This window comes from Scylla paramamosain, chromosome 33, assembly GCF_035594125.1.
Source record: "Scylla paramamosain isolate STU-SP2022 chromosome 33, ASM3559412v1, whole genome shotgun sequence".
Classification (NCBI taxonomy): domain Eukaryota; kingdom Metazoa; phylum Arthropoda; class Malacostraca; order Decapoda; family Portunidae; genus Scylla; species Scylla paramamosain.
The window spans coordinates 15,602,368-15,617,190 of record NC_087183.1 but is presented as its reverse complement, the minus strand read 5'-3'; the positions used below and the strand labels follow the sequence as shown (position 1 = coordinate 15,617,190).

Sequence of the window (14,823 nt, the reverse complement as noted above, 5' to 3'; positions counted from 1 at the left end):
GTGTGTGTGTGTGTGTGTGTGTGTGTGTGTGTGTGTGTGTGTGTGTGTGTTGTAGTAGTAGTAGTAGTAAATGAGTGAGTAATGTTAATATTTTTACTGTAGATAAAAAAATGTATATATGTTTGTATTTCTATGTAAAAATGTGTATGTAGATATAATGATGTATTCCTTCCTGTAAAATACATTTAATTCTGATAAAAGCGTTTACTTTGACCATAACTGTAATTTAGATGGTAAATAAAAAAAGTTGACTTATAATATGGATGGTATATCTTTTCCTCCTAATTATCTATAGCATCTTACCATAAGTGAGGACACTACCTCAAATTTGTACACATTTCATTACAGTTATATTTCTCTCCTGCCTGGGTTGGAAGAGCTACCATTGTTGTACTGCACAGATAGACAATAAACCATTCAATCAACATATCTATCTATCTATCTATTTATCTATCAATCAATCAATTCATCTCCTTTACTATTATACCTTGGTTTATCCACTAATTCATCCACTTGTTTATCCATTTATTCATTCATGTATTTAATTATTTATTCATTTATTTCTTTATCCATTTAGTTATCAATTTCGTTATATATTTCTTTTTCACTTACTTAAATGACACTTTCCTCTATTCAGCTTCATCTATCTATCCGTCTATCTATTTATCTATCTATCTATCTATTATCTACCTACCTATCATGCAAACAAATAAACTAATTACCTATCTATCACTGTTTCTACCATTACTATCGCTAATAATTGTTCTACGCTGCGATACTGACTCTGCAGACTTTGTACATATCATTGTGGGAGTAACGATGCATAGTGAGCGGGACTGCACACGTGAATAAGATGACGATAATGATTAAATATAAAACAAAATATTGATGTCAGGAAAAAAAATAAATAAATGATACTGAAATACACGATTAATTAAAATGCTACGAAATACATATTTATCTTAACGATCCCTAATTAGATATGGCTCGAAAATATCATCTTAAGCTACTGCACTAATTCAAGTGGAATGTATAGAGTGTGGCTTTGCAGGAGCGGTGTAAAGAATGGGAATCAATCTCTGTGAGTCAGAAGATTCTCTGGTGAACGTGAAGAAAACGCGAAAAAAAACTGACTCGTGAGGGGCGACTGGGGGAGACGAGGGGGGATGATTGAGTAAGGGGGTAAGGGGGTGAGGTGGGGAGACGTGAATCACCCTCAGTGCCGCGTTTATGCATTGACTGAAAGGGATTGTTTCTTTCATAATTAATTACGGTCGCACGGAAAGCAAAAGATTTTCTGCTCCCTCACACACACACACACACACACACACACACACACACATTTGTTAATTTCGAGAACATTCATAAATACTTTCTATTTCTATTTATCTATAAATGGCTTTCACTTTTACAAGGAAATCAAGCTTTCCGAATGACATCACACAACACTCACAGTAACAATGTTAACCTTACTTGTCCTCAATTCAAAGCTGTATGTACTTTTTAGAAACTGTGTGTTTTCTCCGGACCTCATATTTGGAATTCTCTGCCAGAAGAAATGAAATACTTTGTTAACACTGGCAATTTGTCTCGATTTAAACCGTTGATAAAAAAAATCTATTTACGTTCCGAAATAATCAAAGTTTATAAGGTATTAAAGATAATTGCAATATGATTACTCTATTTTCACATTAGCATTTTCTATTGTAATGAATTACTATATTACTGCCATCAGTTATTGTTATAACTAATATTGTTGTTATTATTTCTATTATTATTGCTATCAACAATTTGTGCTATCAGGTTATCATGATTCCTTATTATTATTGCTATCAGTATATACTTGTTATTGTTATTGTTATTGTTAGTGTTTATTGTTATTGTTAATTACTGTTATTTTCTCATTTCTGAGTTAGGTTCGCACAGCAACCTTAAAAAAATGAATAAATAAAATAAGTCTGGCAGGAAGCCTCGGCTTGACAGACTGAGCCAGTCATATATGTATACATTGTAATTAATTATAATGTTTGTAATATAATGGCAACAAACATTTAGCTACTTACACACACACATATACACACATTCTCTCTCTCTCTCTCTCTCTCTCTCTCTCTCTCTCTCTCTCTCTCTCTCTCTCTCTCTCTCTCTCTCTCTCTCATTCTATGCCACCTATCCTTAAAACCCAAACAATACTTCAATTAACTTCAATTTACTTTAATTAACCTTCCTCTTAATTCTGGAATTGAAAAAATAACAACAAAATATAACCCTAAAAAAAAAACTTAAGCCGTAGCAAATCTCGCTTCTCCAAGACCACAACATTGATGATCAGGTACACAGCTAACTCATCCAAACAATGAAAAAAGGGAACAAAAAAGCAAACAAACAAAAACACTAGTCTCATTCACCTTTCCTTCCTTCCCCCTAAACTCATTGATTATTTCATGATTTCATTTTCCTCAACTTAACAAGCTCTGCACTCTAGTTTGTAATATGATAAATCCTCTTTGTATGTGTGGTGCGGATGCGGATATTTATTTCATCCTAAATGCAGATGCAGATGAGGATGTTTAATTTATCAGAACTGCAGATGCGGATGCGAACGTTAAAAATTATACTGATGTTCCGCTGATTCTGATACGCATGCGGACATCAGATACATCTCTAGAGAGTGTGTGTGTGTGTGTGTGTGTGTGTGTCCAACCTGCTACGCTATGCTTTATCTATTCTGGGTGGCCGCAAAAAACGTATCCAAACTCATAAAACGATAAAATTGGGACAAAAACAGCAGTACTACGTCGCATTCACCACTCCTTCCCCTCTTCCCTCTCCACTTCCCCCTCAGCCTGTGCGTGCATCTCGAGACTGAGCGGGCTGCTTTATTTGATCCCAGTGGTCTAAAAAACTTGTGTGCTGCGTGAAGACAAGTCAGTGAGGGAATTAATTATTTGATTGACTCTGGATTTTGTTTATTTGGTTTGTTTGGACGTTGCCTGGTTTCATTTCATTACTTGTTGGGTGCATTTTTCTTTCTTTTTTTTTACCTGATTTGATTTCCTATTGGCTACTCGTCTGTGTGTGTGTGTCTGTGTGTGTGTGTGTGTGTGTGTGTGAGGGATGTGCGTTGGTGGCGAGATTTGTCAGTCAGAGAAGGAAGGGAGACCGAGAAGGACGTCACAGTCTTTGCTCTCTCAATTCCTCCATCTATACACCAAGATAACGAGGTAAGTCACACACACAAACACATACAAACATTCTCACAAATCAAGAAGGAACAAATATTCTTAAACACTTATCTAACCTTTAATTCACGAAATATCTATACAACCAGTGTTCTTGTACATAGTCCAAACGTCAAGAAATCTATATATTAATACGCTTGTGTCTTGTAATCATTCCTCTATGTGTCACGCCTTGGTATACATACACAATTTTACTAAGTCCACTACACCTCCTTCCTTTTTCTATACTTCCTCCTCCTCCTCCTTTTCTACGCTCAGAAATAAACATACATCATAGATACAATAAAAAAAAATTGTATATAAATATCACGGCAAATGATACAGTCCTAAAGACATGAGAGAAGAAGGAAAGATAAAACAGTACGATTCAGTGAAATAAAATGGGAGGATTTAGTGGAAGGGTAGCCAAGAATGAAGCACAGGATACAAACACTGCCTGATCTTTTTCTCAGAAGTCCCAGTGTTCCTGTAGTCTTACCCAAGCACTAAGCACCTCCAGAGACAAACAGACAATCCACAGGGAGGACCCAAGATGGCCTAGCTACCCCAGTGTTCTTGTACTCTTACCAAAGCACTTTGCATCTGTTAAGACAAAGCAATAACCAATCCGCAGGGAGGACTAAGGATGGCCTAGACGTCTTCTTTAGGAATCCACCTCAAGAGAGAATGTCACCAAGGAACCGCGTAGGAATGGTGAACAACGGCGTGCTTTGCTTTCAACTACTGCTCCTGCTGGCTTGTTCTCGTGGAGGTCAGTCTCTCTCTCTCTCTCTCTCTCTCTCTCTCTCTCTCTCTCTCTCTCTCTCTCTCTCTCTCTCTGTATCTTCATTTTTATCAATGGTTTATAAGCTTGTGATATTTTGGCGGTGATAATTATTGGTTTGTCTGTTATTCTACTGTGTGGCAAACTTTTTTCACCTTTACTTTTATTTCTTTATTGCAGGTTCTTCCAGTGACCCAACGAGAAGAGATGTGAGAAATTCTCTCTCTCTCTCTCTCTCTCTCTCTCTCTCTCTCTCTCTCTCTCTCTCTCTCTCTGTGTGTGTGTGTGTGTGTGTGTGTGTGCGTGTGTGTGTCTCAACATTTCCGCATACAGATATAAGCACCAGTATCAAACACTAACCAAATAGGAACAAACAAGCGAGTCATTTTGAAGCCTCAGTGCAGCAAGCTTCTGTTGAACCCTCCCTTGCTTCATGTCTGTCCTGTTGTTGGTGCAAGGAAAAGGTAAAAACGAGGTTAACTGACCCTCCCTCACGCATCCTCGTTCATTGCACACGGGCAAAGGTACAAATACCTCTCGCTTTCTCTCAACCCTTTCACTGGCACAGTCATCACCATTGAAGGCACTGCAAGGCACTGTAAGGCTTTATTTGCATGGACACACACAGAAAGAAAGGAAGAATAAATCTTATCTTGTCCTTTCTAAGCTACATTACTGCGTATTTAGGAAAGTCTAGTACAAAAGTGTCAAAAATTTTCAGGTGGTTGTGAGAAAACTTTATACTAAAGATGAATTGGATGTCCGGATCCGCATCTACGGAACATCCACATAGTTTTTAAGATCCGCTTCCGCGTATCTCTGAATTCTGACATGAGATACATCTGTACTATATACGTGTATCAAGGAAAAGGTTAATTTCAATCTCGCTTTCTCTTGTTGCCTGTACTCTTATCCTATTCTCTCTCGGCTGCAGTTCGGTCCCACATATTCGTGGCACTGTGATGGCCCTAACGACGGCAGGATGATAGATACCTCAGGGTACCCGGTGATGCTGAGCAGCAGCAAACCTGGATCATGCGTTGGTACGTACACACACATACAGACACCGACACACGCACATACAGACACACCACATACATACACACACTATCAAGAAGGCCCGGGTTCGAATCCCGGGCGCGGCGAGGCAAATGGGCTAGCCTCTTAATGCGTAGCCCCTGTTCACCTAGCAGCAAGTGGGTACGGGGATGTAACTCGAGGGGTTGTGACCTCGCTGTCCCGGTGTGTGGTGTGTCAGTGGTCTCAGTCCTACCCAAAGATCGGTCACTATGAGCTCTGAGCTCTTTCCGTAGGGGAACGGCTGGCTAGGTGACCAGCAGACGACCGTAGGTGAATCACACACACTCACACACACACACACACACACACACACACAGAGAGAGTTCTAGATGAGTGACATACAATAATCATGTTGTTGGTATTGAGTCATAAGGGAGTTTTAAAAGAAGAGTATCTTAATTAATGGTGTTTTTCCTATGAATCTTAGATGAGTTCATGAATAGGGAAGAGGGACCATTTTTTTCAAGGAGACTGCCACGTGTAGGTGTACTTGGCCCTTGCAGCTTCCTGACGTCATGTCCTTACGTTGTTAACCCTTTAACTGATATAGCCATCTTCCCGGCCACATTCATGTCAAGGTGAAGAGATCACTTGCACGGAGACACATAAAAACAAAGGTGTTATCTTTTTCTTTCTATACTACAGAATTATTTAAAAGACTTTGACACAAAAATAATCCTAAATAAACTTGTAAATGGTCAAGGAGAAAAAACTGTCCAGCAGTGAAGGAATTAAGTAACACATACATGACACTTCCTTCCCTCCTTTGTGTTGCCTTCCCTCCCTCCTTTGTGTTGCCCCTGACCAAGCCTTCCCTCCCTCCTTTGTGTTGCCCCTGACCAAGCCTTTCCTCCCCTCCTTTGTGTTGCCCCTGACCAAGCCTTTCCTCCCTCCTGACCAATCTTCCCTCTCTCCTAACAAAGCCTTTTCTCCCTCCTAACCAATCTTCCCTCCTTCCTGACCAAACCTATCCTCCCTTCTCCTTTGTGCAGAGCCTGACCTAACCTAACCTAACTAACCTAACCTTGCCCTCCTTCTCCACTGTGCAGTGACTGACCAAGTCTTCGGAGGCTGCAACGCTGCCCCTCCACAACTTTCTAGATATAAGGGCAAGAAAGAGTGGCAAAACTCGAATAATGATGACATAGCAGTGTATTACTGGTGTGATTTCGGCGAAAGGACGTCAACAGAAAAATATGGCCTCTTTACTTACTGCATTAATGGCGAATGGACACCCATTGATGACGAGTGCCTGCAAGGTGATTCTCTCTCTCTCTCTCTCTCTCTCTCTCTCTCTCTCTCTCTCTCTCTCTCTCTCTCTCTCTCTCTCTCTCTCTCTCTCTCTTTCCACCTCCACCTCCCTCTTTTTTTTTTTTTTTTTGTTGAGGTGAGCGCGTTTTGGCATCGCATGTGCGAGGAAAAATAATAACAGGCTGTTCCTGTGTTAAACTGACGCTGTAATTAGTGATTATCTGGACTTTTTGTGATCTTTTTCCGTAAATTCTTCGTTTTAATTTAAAATTATTAAATGACGTGAGTTTTGAGACATGTGTATACATATAAGGAGTGATGATGATGATGATGTTAATGATTATGAAGAAGAAAATAAAGAAGAGAGAAAACAATAGCAGCAGCAATAACAAAAACAACAACTAACACAATGTCTCTTGTCCCCGCAGAGTGCAACAGGCAGAGAGAATGCTCGGAGCTTTATGAAAGTAATGACGGTGCTTATGACATTTGTCCCCTGAAATACGGCAGCCCAGTTAGGGTAAGTCATGAGCGCAGGTGTAAGTACAGTGCAGGTGTACAATTACAGGAGCAGGTGTAGATCATGTGTCCTCGGATTAAGACACGAGTATGCAAGCTCTCTCTCTCTCTCTCTCTCTCTCTCTCTCTCTCTCTCTTACACACACACACACACACACACACACACACACACTAGGCAAACTTTGCTCTTATCTTCCATCATTGTCATTCATCTATTTATTTATTTACTTTTTTTTGCCTGTCTCTTAACTACATAATCATCACCTCACAACACACACACACACACACACACACACACACACACACACACACACACACACACACACACACACACAAGTGAATGCAGCTTAAAATTCTTAAGGAAGATCATTTCCTTGTAACTTTTGTAGTGTCAAATATGAGTCAGACTGAAATCACACCTGCCTCCTGCTAAGCTGCTCTACAGGTCAAAATGTAACCTTGGCCATAATTCATCCTAAGACAAATTAGACTGAAGTGAAGCGCAACTTCCAGTTTCTTTCCTATGTTATCTGAATTGAAGGAAATATTATCATGTATATAAATTAAGCCATCATGAATATAAAAATCGTCATCATTTATTGTTAGTAACATAAAAGAAAATAAATGAATAGATAATAAATAAATAAATAAATAAATAAATAAATATATATATATATATATATATATATATATATATATATATATATATATATATATATATATATATATATATATATATATATATATTTATATATATATATATATATATATATATATATATATATATATATATATATATATATATATATATATATATATATATATATATATATATATATAATTCCTTGATACAAACTAATGTAAATGAGTTCATTATTATAGGAGTGCATTAACATTTGAACACCAGCTGGCTAAATTCATACATCAGCAAAGGTAATATCATATCGTTTCCTTCGCATGAATCGGCACGTTTCTTTCAGGTATACTGCAACATGAACAGGGACCTCACTTTAGTGCTGAGAATTGTGAGGGGATCAGACTCCTTCAGCCTCACTAAGTCAGCGGCTCAAGACAAGCAAGGCAGCCTAGAGAGTGACTATTTCATTGGTGAGTGAGGCCTGCGGTCTGTCAGTTAATGCATGTGCGTCACAGTCCCTGTAGTACTCACAGCGTGGCGCGTCAGGATGGCATCCACTATGAGGCCGTGCTCGCCCTGTCACATTACCTCCTGGTTTCTGTTGCCTGTTTTGTAACATGCGTCTTTCGTGCTGTCTCGTAATGCTGTGCAGAAAGGATTTGTCCATGGGACGCTGCTGTTGTATTACATCAATGCATCGTCAAAGAATGGCTGAATACCGTCACCATGAATGGGCAACATGAGGCTCACTGTGAGTTGGGCTTACCAGTTTTGTTCAGAGAAATGTTTCCACCAGAGAGAGCGTTGCTTACAACTCGTAAAATCAAGTAGATTCCTGCCTCCACGTCTGGCTGTGCTGACGAGGACAAAAAAAAAAATAAATAAATAAATAAAATAAAAAGATAAATAAATAAATAAATTTGACTACATTGCTCAGAAAAAAAAAGTCAATAAATCTCACAGCCACGTCAATAAAAGTCATTTGAAGCAACACGAGTGTGCAATTGAAACTACTGGCATACTATGTACTAAGTACTGGAATACTAAGTAAGCATTATCACTAGAAAATGCCATGCCAAAACTAAAGACGTGTGTGACATTGTCTTTTCCTCACAGGTCTGAAGAACTTGATTGGTATGCACTGGGAAGGAGACACCCCGATACCACACGATATGGTCATCTATGAAAAAACTAGTTCCGGCCAGACAAAAGTGAGTATGTATACCTCAGCACTCAACTCTATAGCCGTGCAACATACAGTCCTTAGCCTACTCCTTCTGCAGGTGACGGCACGCCGGCCTACCCGGAAAGCTGTCCATAAAGCTTTGATCTGTCTAACTGTTTATTGAAAGAAAACTACATGAACTGGGATGCAAGAAAAGCTGAGTGGTGGGGGGATAGGTTACAAATCAAGGAAATAACAGAAAAACAGTAGAGTAAAATGGTAACTTTGATCTGCTGATATTGTTACGCATTAGAGACTGTACAGAACACAGAGCGGAAAGAGCGAGGAGAAAAAAGAGGGGGAGGAAGAAGAGGCTGGGCCTCTCAACGCCCCAGTTCTCCTCTCCCCCCCTCCCTTCCTTCCCCCCTGATCCCAGTCTTGAGGCCATTCGTTTGGCGCTACACAGTCAAGGGGCGGACGAGTGTTCCCACACTTCGCTGCTCAGTAGCAGGCGAGATATCGAATAGGCTGGTCACATAGTTTAGAGAGGTTTTAAAGTCTGAATAGGAAGGGCATATTGAATTTGGAATCCGGACAATTTGGCCACGGACGATTTGGCCACGGACGATTTGGCCACGGGATGTCACCCTAGGACGTTTTGGCCACGGTGGGTAGGACATTTTGGCCACGGGAGAAAATACTAGGAATCTATTGCACTTAGTAGCTTGCTTATTAAGTAAAGGAAAAAATCTTTAGTCTGTTTTATTATCCAAAAAAGTTCTCTAATCTGTTCTGTTAGGTTAGGTTAGGTTAGGTTAGGTTAGGTTAGGTAATAAATACGAATATTAATAATAATTGTGAAAATATGTAAATAATACAAAATATAATATATATTACAGTAAATATGTTTCATGGCCAAAACGTCCACCTTGGGAAGCCCGCAGTCTTGCATTGGTCGGCTGTCTCTTGTATCTGTGCCTAGACTTTGATGGAAGCAGACACCTGTTTTGTTCCCCGTATCTGCCGGAATGCAGTGTACTGTTGTGGGTTGTGTGTGAAGGCGTTGTGTGTTGTGTGCTCGTTAAATGCTACTGGTCTTGGGGCCTACAGCGGTGAGTAGGGGAGACCAGAGGATTGTATAATATTCTGCTAGATTACAGCTGTCTACCTTCTCCCCAGGCTCCACCAGCTGTATCGGAGGTGTGGGTCTGCCTTTTGGGAGACGGTAAATAGGCTGTTCTCTGGCCAGAGTGTATAATGTCTTTGTTGGACGTGGGTGGTTTTGTAACTGTGGGCGGTCGTCCAACAGCAAACTGTACTCAACTGATGTGTTGTCTACATTGCCTGTGCTCCCTGGCAAAGACTAAGTAGTTCTTTCTCAGCTTAGTGGGTAGTTTGACGTTCGTTATACACCCTTCCCTGTTGGTGGGTTCAACAGAGTAGCGACCTTTGACGCTGGGTACTTGTTGGCGACCAGCAGATGTCTGGATTCGTCGTGTTTACTCTCTGCACTAGGCTGCAAGGAACGTATCCTAGGGATACATTCCTCGCCACTGACCAGAGTCAGTGGCACCTGTGAGAGGGGCTGTATCTGCTCGTATCAACGGCAGAAACAAACTGTATAACCTCAGGACTTATCATGTATGTACTGATTCTTATGGCTATGCCTATGTGCATCTGATATTACCACTCGTGTAAATTCATGGCACAGTATTTTGTGTCAGAGAAAGCTGAGTTCTTTTAAGAAAGATTCTATGACAATATATAAGAAATGACGACTTGTTTGTACCATCACAGGAGTGGGCGACTTATAACAACCTCTTTCTCAACGGCACGGGATTCCTGGTGAGCCTCGGGGACAACACAGGCGGCCTGGGTAAGGAGGGGAGGACAAGCCACATCCATTACAAATTTCACCTTCTCTGTCTTCTTTACAGCATCACCATCTTTCCCCATTCAATAAATATTATAATTTTCTCCATTCGTTTTAAAATATCTAATATGTGTGTGTGTGTGTGTGTGTGTGTGTGTGTGTGTGTGTGTGTGTGTGTGTGTGTGTGTATGTGTGTGTGTGTGTGTGTGTGTTTTCATGCGTGGGTTTTGAGTGTGTCACTGCCTATTACTGGTCATTGCAGGTGATGTCGTGAGAGATATAGAGGGCAAGGCCTTCTGTCCTGAGGACGGTGACGAATGTTGGTGGGGAAAATACAGTGACATGCAGGCAAGTTTTTGCATTGGTTGTTACTGTTGTTAAGTGATGATGAAATAAAAGTAGTAATAATCGTAGTAGTTTGTAGTAGTAGTAGTAGTAGTAGTTGTAGTAGTAGTAGTAGTAGTAGTAATGATAATAATAATAATAATTATTATAATAATAACAATAATAATAATAATAATGACATAAATGATAATAATACCACTAACACTACCCTATATTCCTCTGTGCCATTCAGTTCCATTGTTTTCATAAACGGGAAGTGAGGGCGACATGAACCCAAACAATAACAAAGCAAAAGATTTTGAATTTATGAACCACTTGTCCTCTCCCTCTCTCTTCACCGCCGCTCCACCTAGGGCTACTCCACCTCCCAGGATAACCAAGACGACCGCGTGTTGGTCTGGGTCCGGCCACACCGAGGTAACGTGCTGTCCCGGGTAGAGATCGAGTATAGCATCGTATTCACTTGTACTGTGTTTCAGAGCCTGGTATCAGTCAGGTTTTCTAGGGACACCGTCAGTACGTAGATTAGACGACTAAATGAAGGTGAACAGCACAGCACCAGTGTACCAGGACTGCCGTGTATTTCAATGATGACTGATGATGATGATGATGATGATGATGATGATGATGATGATGATGATGATGATGATAATAGCACGTATATGTGTGTGCAATGCATGAGACAATGCTGGTAACGTATTTCTCTCTCTCTCTCTCTCTCTCTCTCCATCAGGTTACCCTATACTCTGCCCTGACAACTACATCAGGAGCAGAGACAGGATATCTTGTCTTACACTTGTGTCGAGTAACGGAGACCTCATCAAAAGCAGCCAAGAGTGAGTAAAACATTATGTGTGTGTGTGTGTGTGTGTGTGTGTGTGTGTGTGTGTGTGTTTCATGGTGATTACGTATAGTGGTAAAATTTATGATATATTATACCTAAGTCAATCAAGCACCGATATTAATTCTCTCTCTCTCTCTCTCTCTCTCTCTCTCTCTCTCTCTCTCTCTCTCTCTCTCTCTCTCTCTCTCTCTCTCTCTCTCTCTCAGGTGCGCTAAACGTAATGCCGCGCTGGCTTTCATCACTAGCTTTGATGATGTCAGCAGTTTAAGGAATGACTTGATGATCCTGACAGGATACTACGTTAAGTAAGCGCCCTTTGTTATGTGTCACGATAAGTGTTGTAAGTGGACGAAAGTTAAAGTCACGCTCAGTAACAACAAGTACGAGGGTTTAAGGAGTAAGTTTATGGAGGTGCAGGTGTTGGCGGTGGACAAGGTGGTTCCTTTGCTTTTTCATATATATTTTTCTACAGATTATATAAAATACTTGCATACACATGAAAACTCCCAACACACACACACACACACACACACACACACACACACACACACACACACACACACACACACACACACTCACACACGAACATTTTCTGAATTCCTGAATTCACAGCTGTATATTTTACACCTGCCTTCATTTTCAGAAGCAAGAAAGAACCATAACGCCTATATACCTGCCGTGCCGGATAACACTGTCATTACGGACGACACCAACGTGACTCTCAGTGAATGGGTGAGAGAGAGAAAGAGAGAGAGAGAGAGAGAGAGAGAGAGATGAGAGAGAGAGAGAGAGAGAGAGAGAGAAGAGAGAGAGAGAGAGAGAGAGAGAGAGAGAGAGAGAGAGAGAGATGCTAGCTGTGATATAGCTGATGAAAATGCTAAAATATTCCTAATTATATCTCCAGTACAGTCTTAAACATCAGTCAGGTGCAAACAGGAAGGTAACTACCTGGAAAACTGATTAATCCTCAGGTGAGCACCTTTTTGTTTATACCCGAATTTTGCTCAACTATGGCCTGTATTCAGAAATGCTTTGCTCTCTCACTATGACTGTTTTCAAAGGCCTCAAACAAGATTAGCCGGCTTCTCAAGAGTGTTCCTCCTCTTAACAAGGTAGAAATCTCGCTAATGTCACAAGAATAATAAGAATGCCATTAACTAAGAAACATATTTCACTCATCACATAAAAATTAGTACATTGATTTTTTTTTTCACTTGTACCTGTACAAAAATAAAAGATACGATTAAAAGTTTTACTTTAAGATCACTGATGATTAAATCAGGAAAATTAGAAGAATATTAATATAAAAGGAATATATTAATCCACAAAGTGTGTTTTTTGGTGTCATTTTTTCTTAAGTAAAATAAGGTTATTATCTACGCACTACTCCTAAGAACTCTAAAGAATATTTTACATATGTACAGTGGTTCTTATTTAAGTAAGGAACATATCCCAATTATCTGAGAAAATACTTAAATTTAATTTTTTCACTTTTTTTTTAACTAAGGTCCTTTACAAAAACACTCAACAGTTTTTGTTATGAAAAGTTTCCTCTAAGATTATGTATGACTAAATCACGAAAAGAAGAATACTTATATGAAAATATTAAAAAAAAAAAAATCTAGTGACATTTTTTTAAAGTTAAATATGATTATTTTCTACACACCACTAGTAAGAACTCAAATGAATATTTTACATAAGTACAATGATTCTTCTTTACAAACCCATATAACCTCAACTTTTGAACTTTTGAATGCAGTGGCGGTGCGGTGCAGAAGTGTTTCAGCAAGTGGCCCATATATATAGAAGGCATACTAGCAGACACAATAACGAGAATCTCTTCTTAACAGAGAGCAGGTGATCTATGCGTGGTGATGAAGAACAGCGATGTTAAACACTGGCTCCTCACATACTGTCACGATCCTGTCAGTAGTGCAATCTGCATGTGGCCAGGTGAGATTGGGGTGTTGGCAGCAGCAGCAGCAGCATTCATGAAATCAAGGTGCACGCCACATGTAGTAGACAAACAGAAAACGACTGTTCACTTGTCACGGAAAACTAACAGCTTAACATTTTCTCATCGCCCACTTTGCTATGTAGAGTTAATTTTGCAGTAGTAGCTGTAACAGCACCACCAGCAGTAGCACTAGTAGCAGTCGCAACATCAGTTAGCAGTACAAATATCTCTCAACACCTGATCCCTTCTACTCCACAGTGACGTGTCCGGAGGATTACGAGAAAGTGGGAACCATATGCTACAAGCTGATCGAATCCCCTTCCCCTGAACCCACCTTCCTGGACGCCCTCGCCACCTGCAACAAGGAGGGTTCAGGCCTTGCCCACCCGACCACCATGTCACAGATTGACGAACTCGCTCTGTTTCATCGCGGTTAGCTCTCACGATAAAAAATAAATAGATAAATAGATAAATAAATAAACAAATAAATAAATAAATAAATAAATAAATAAAAAATCATAAAACTTACATTACTAGTATTACATGTAATTATTATCATGGGAAATCTCTTGTTACGCTTTTTTCTTTTTTTTTCAGTTTATTAATGTTGAGTATTATAATTTTGTGAACAGGATAAAGTGGACTGGGATACCCATGATACTGCAGACGTGGCCATTGGACTAAACGTGGCGTGAGTATTTCAGTACGTGTGTCTTCAGAGAGAGAGAGAGAGAGAGAGAGAGAGAGAGAGAGAGAGAGAGAGAGAGAGAGAGAGAGAGAGAGAGAGAGAGAGAGAGAGAGAGAGAGATAAGCAAACAAACATAGACTGACAGACAAACAGAGAGAGTCATAAAACATGCCTATTACTTTCCACCAGGTTTGGCGACGCGTCTCTGGGTGACCTGTACGAGATGTCAGCAGAAGTGCACAGCCGCTGTCAACAGGTCATCAGTGGAGGGAACACAGCACCTCTTCCTCAGCGTGACCCAGAATGCCTCCTGGGTCCCTCGCGCCCACGGACTTCGGCACCACCACCCCGTTTTACGTCTGCGAGTTTCACGGTCCGCTCGGTGAGTAAGGAGCGCAGGAAGAGAGGTAGTTAACTGAATTTCAAAGGATTACGTTATGTGGGTTTTGAAATGGACGT

General features: G+C 40.2%; 2 protein-coding genes and 1 long non-coding RNA gene across 3 annotated transcripts in view; 2 read left to right on the top strand and 1 right to left on the bottom strand.

Annotated features, from left to right (window-relative positions):
* LOC135089468 (uncharacterized) overlaps window positions 1-14,823 on the bottom strand; it is a 120,634-nt gene that overhangs the window by 75,751 nt on the left and 30,060 nt on the right. The gene's annotated exons all lie outside the window — the stretch shown is intronic.
* Window positions 2,678-10,911, top strand: LOC135089417 (uncharacterized). The gene is made up of 10 exons (XM_063984959.1): window positions 2,678-3,224; window positions 3,856-3,993; window positions 4,186-4,214; window positions 4,940-5,048; window positions 6,135-6,344; window positions 6,765-6,856; window positions 7,836-7,962; window positions 8,609-8,703; window positions 10,455-10,533; window positions 10,793-10,911. Exons 2-10 carry the CDS (start codon window positions 3,909-3,911, stop codon window positions 10,909-10,911), a joined length of 945 nt encoding a protein of 314 aa, XP_063841029.1. The 5' UTR covers window positions 2,678-3,224; window positions 3,856-3,908.
* Window positions 11,097-12,270, top strand: LOC135089497 (uncharacterized). Its single transcript, XR_010261505.1, has 3 exons — window positions 11,097-11,292; window positions 11,609-11,711; window positions 11,926-12,270. It is a non-coding gene; the product is annotated as an uncharacterized LOC135089497 (long non-coding RNA).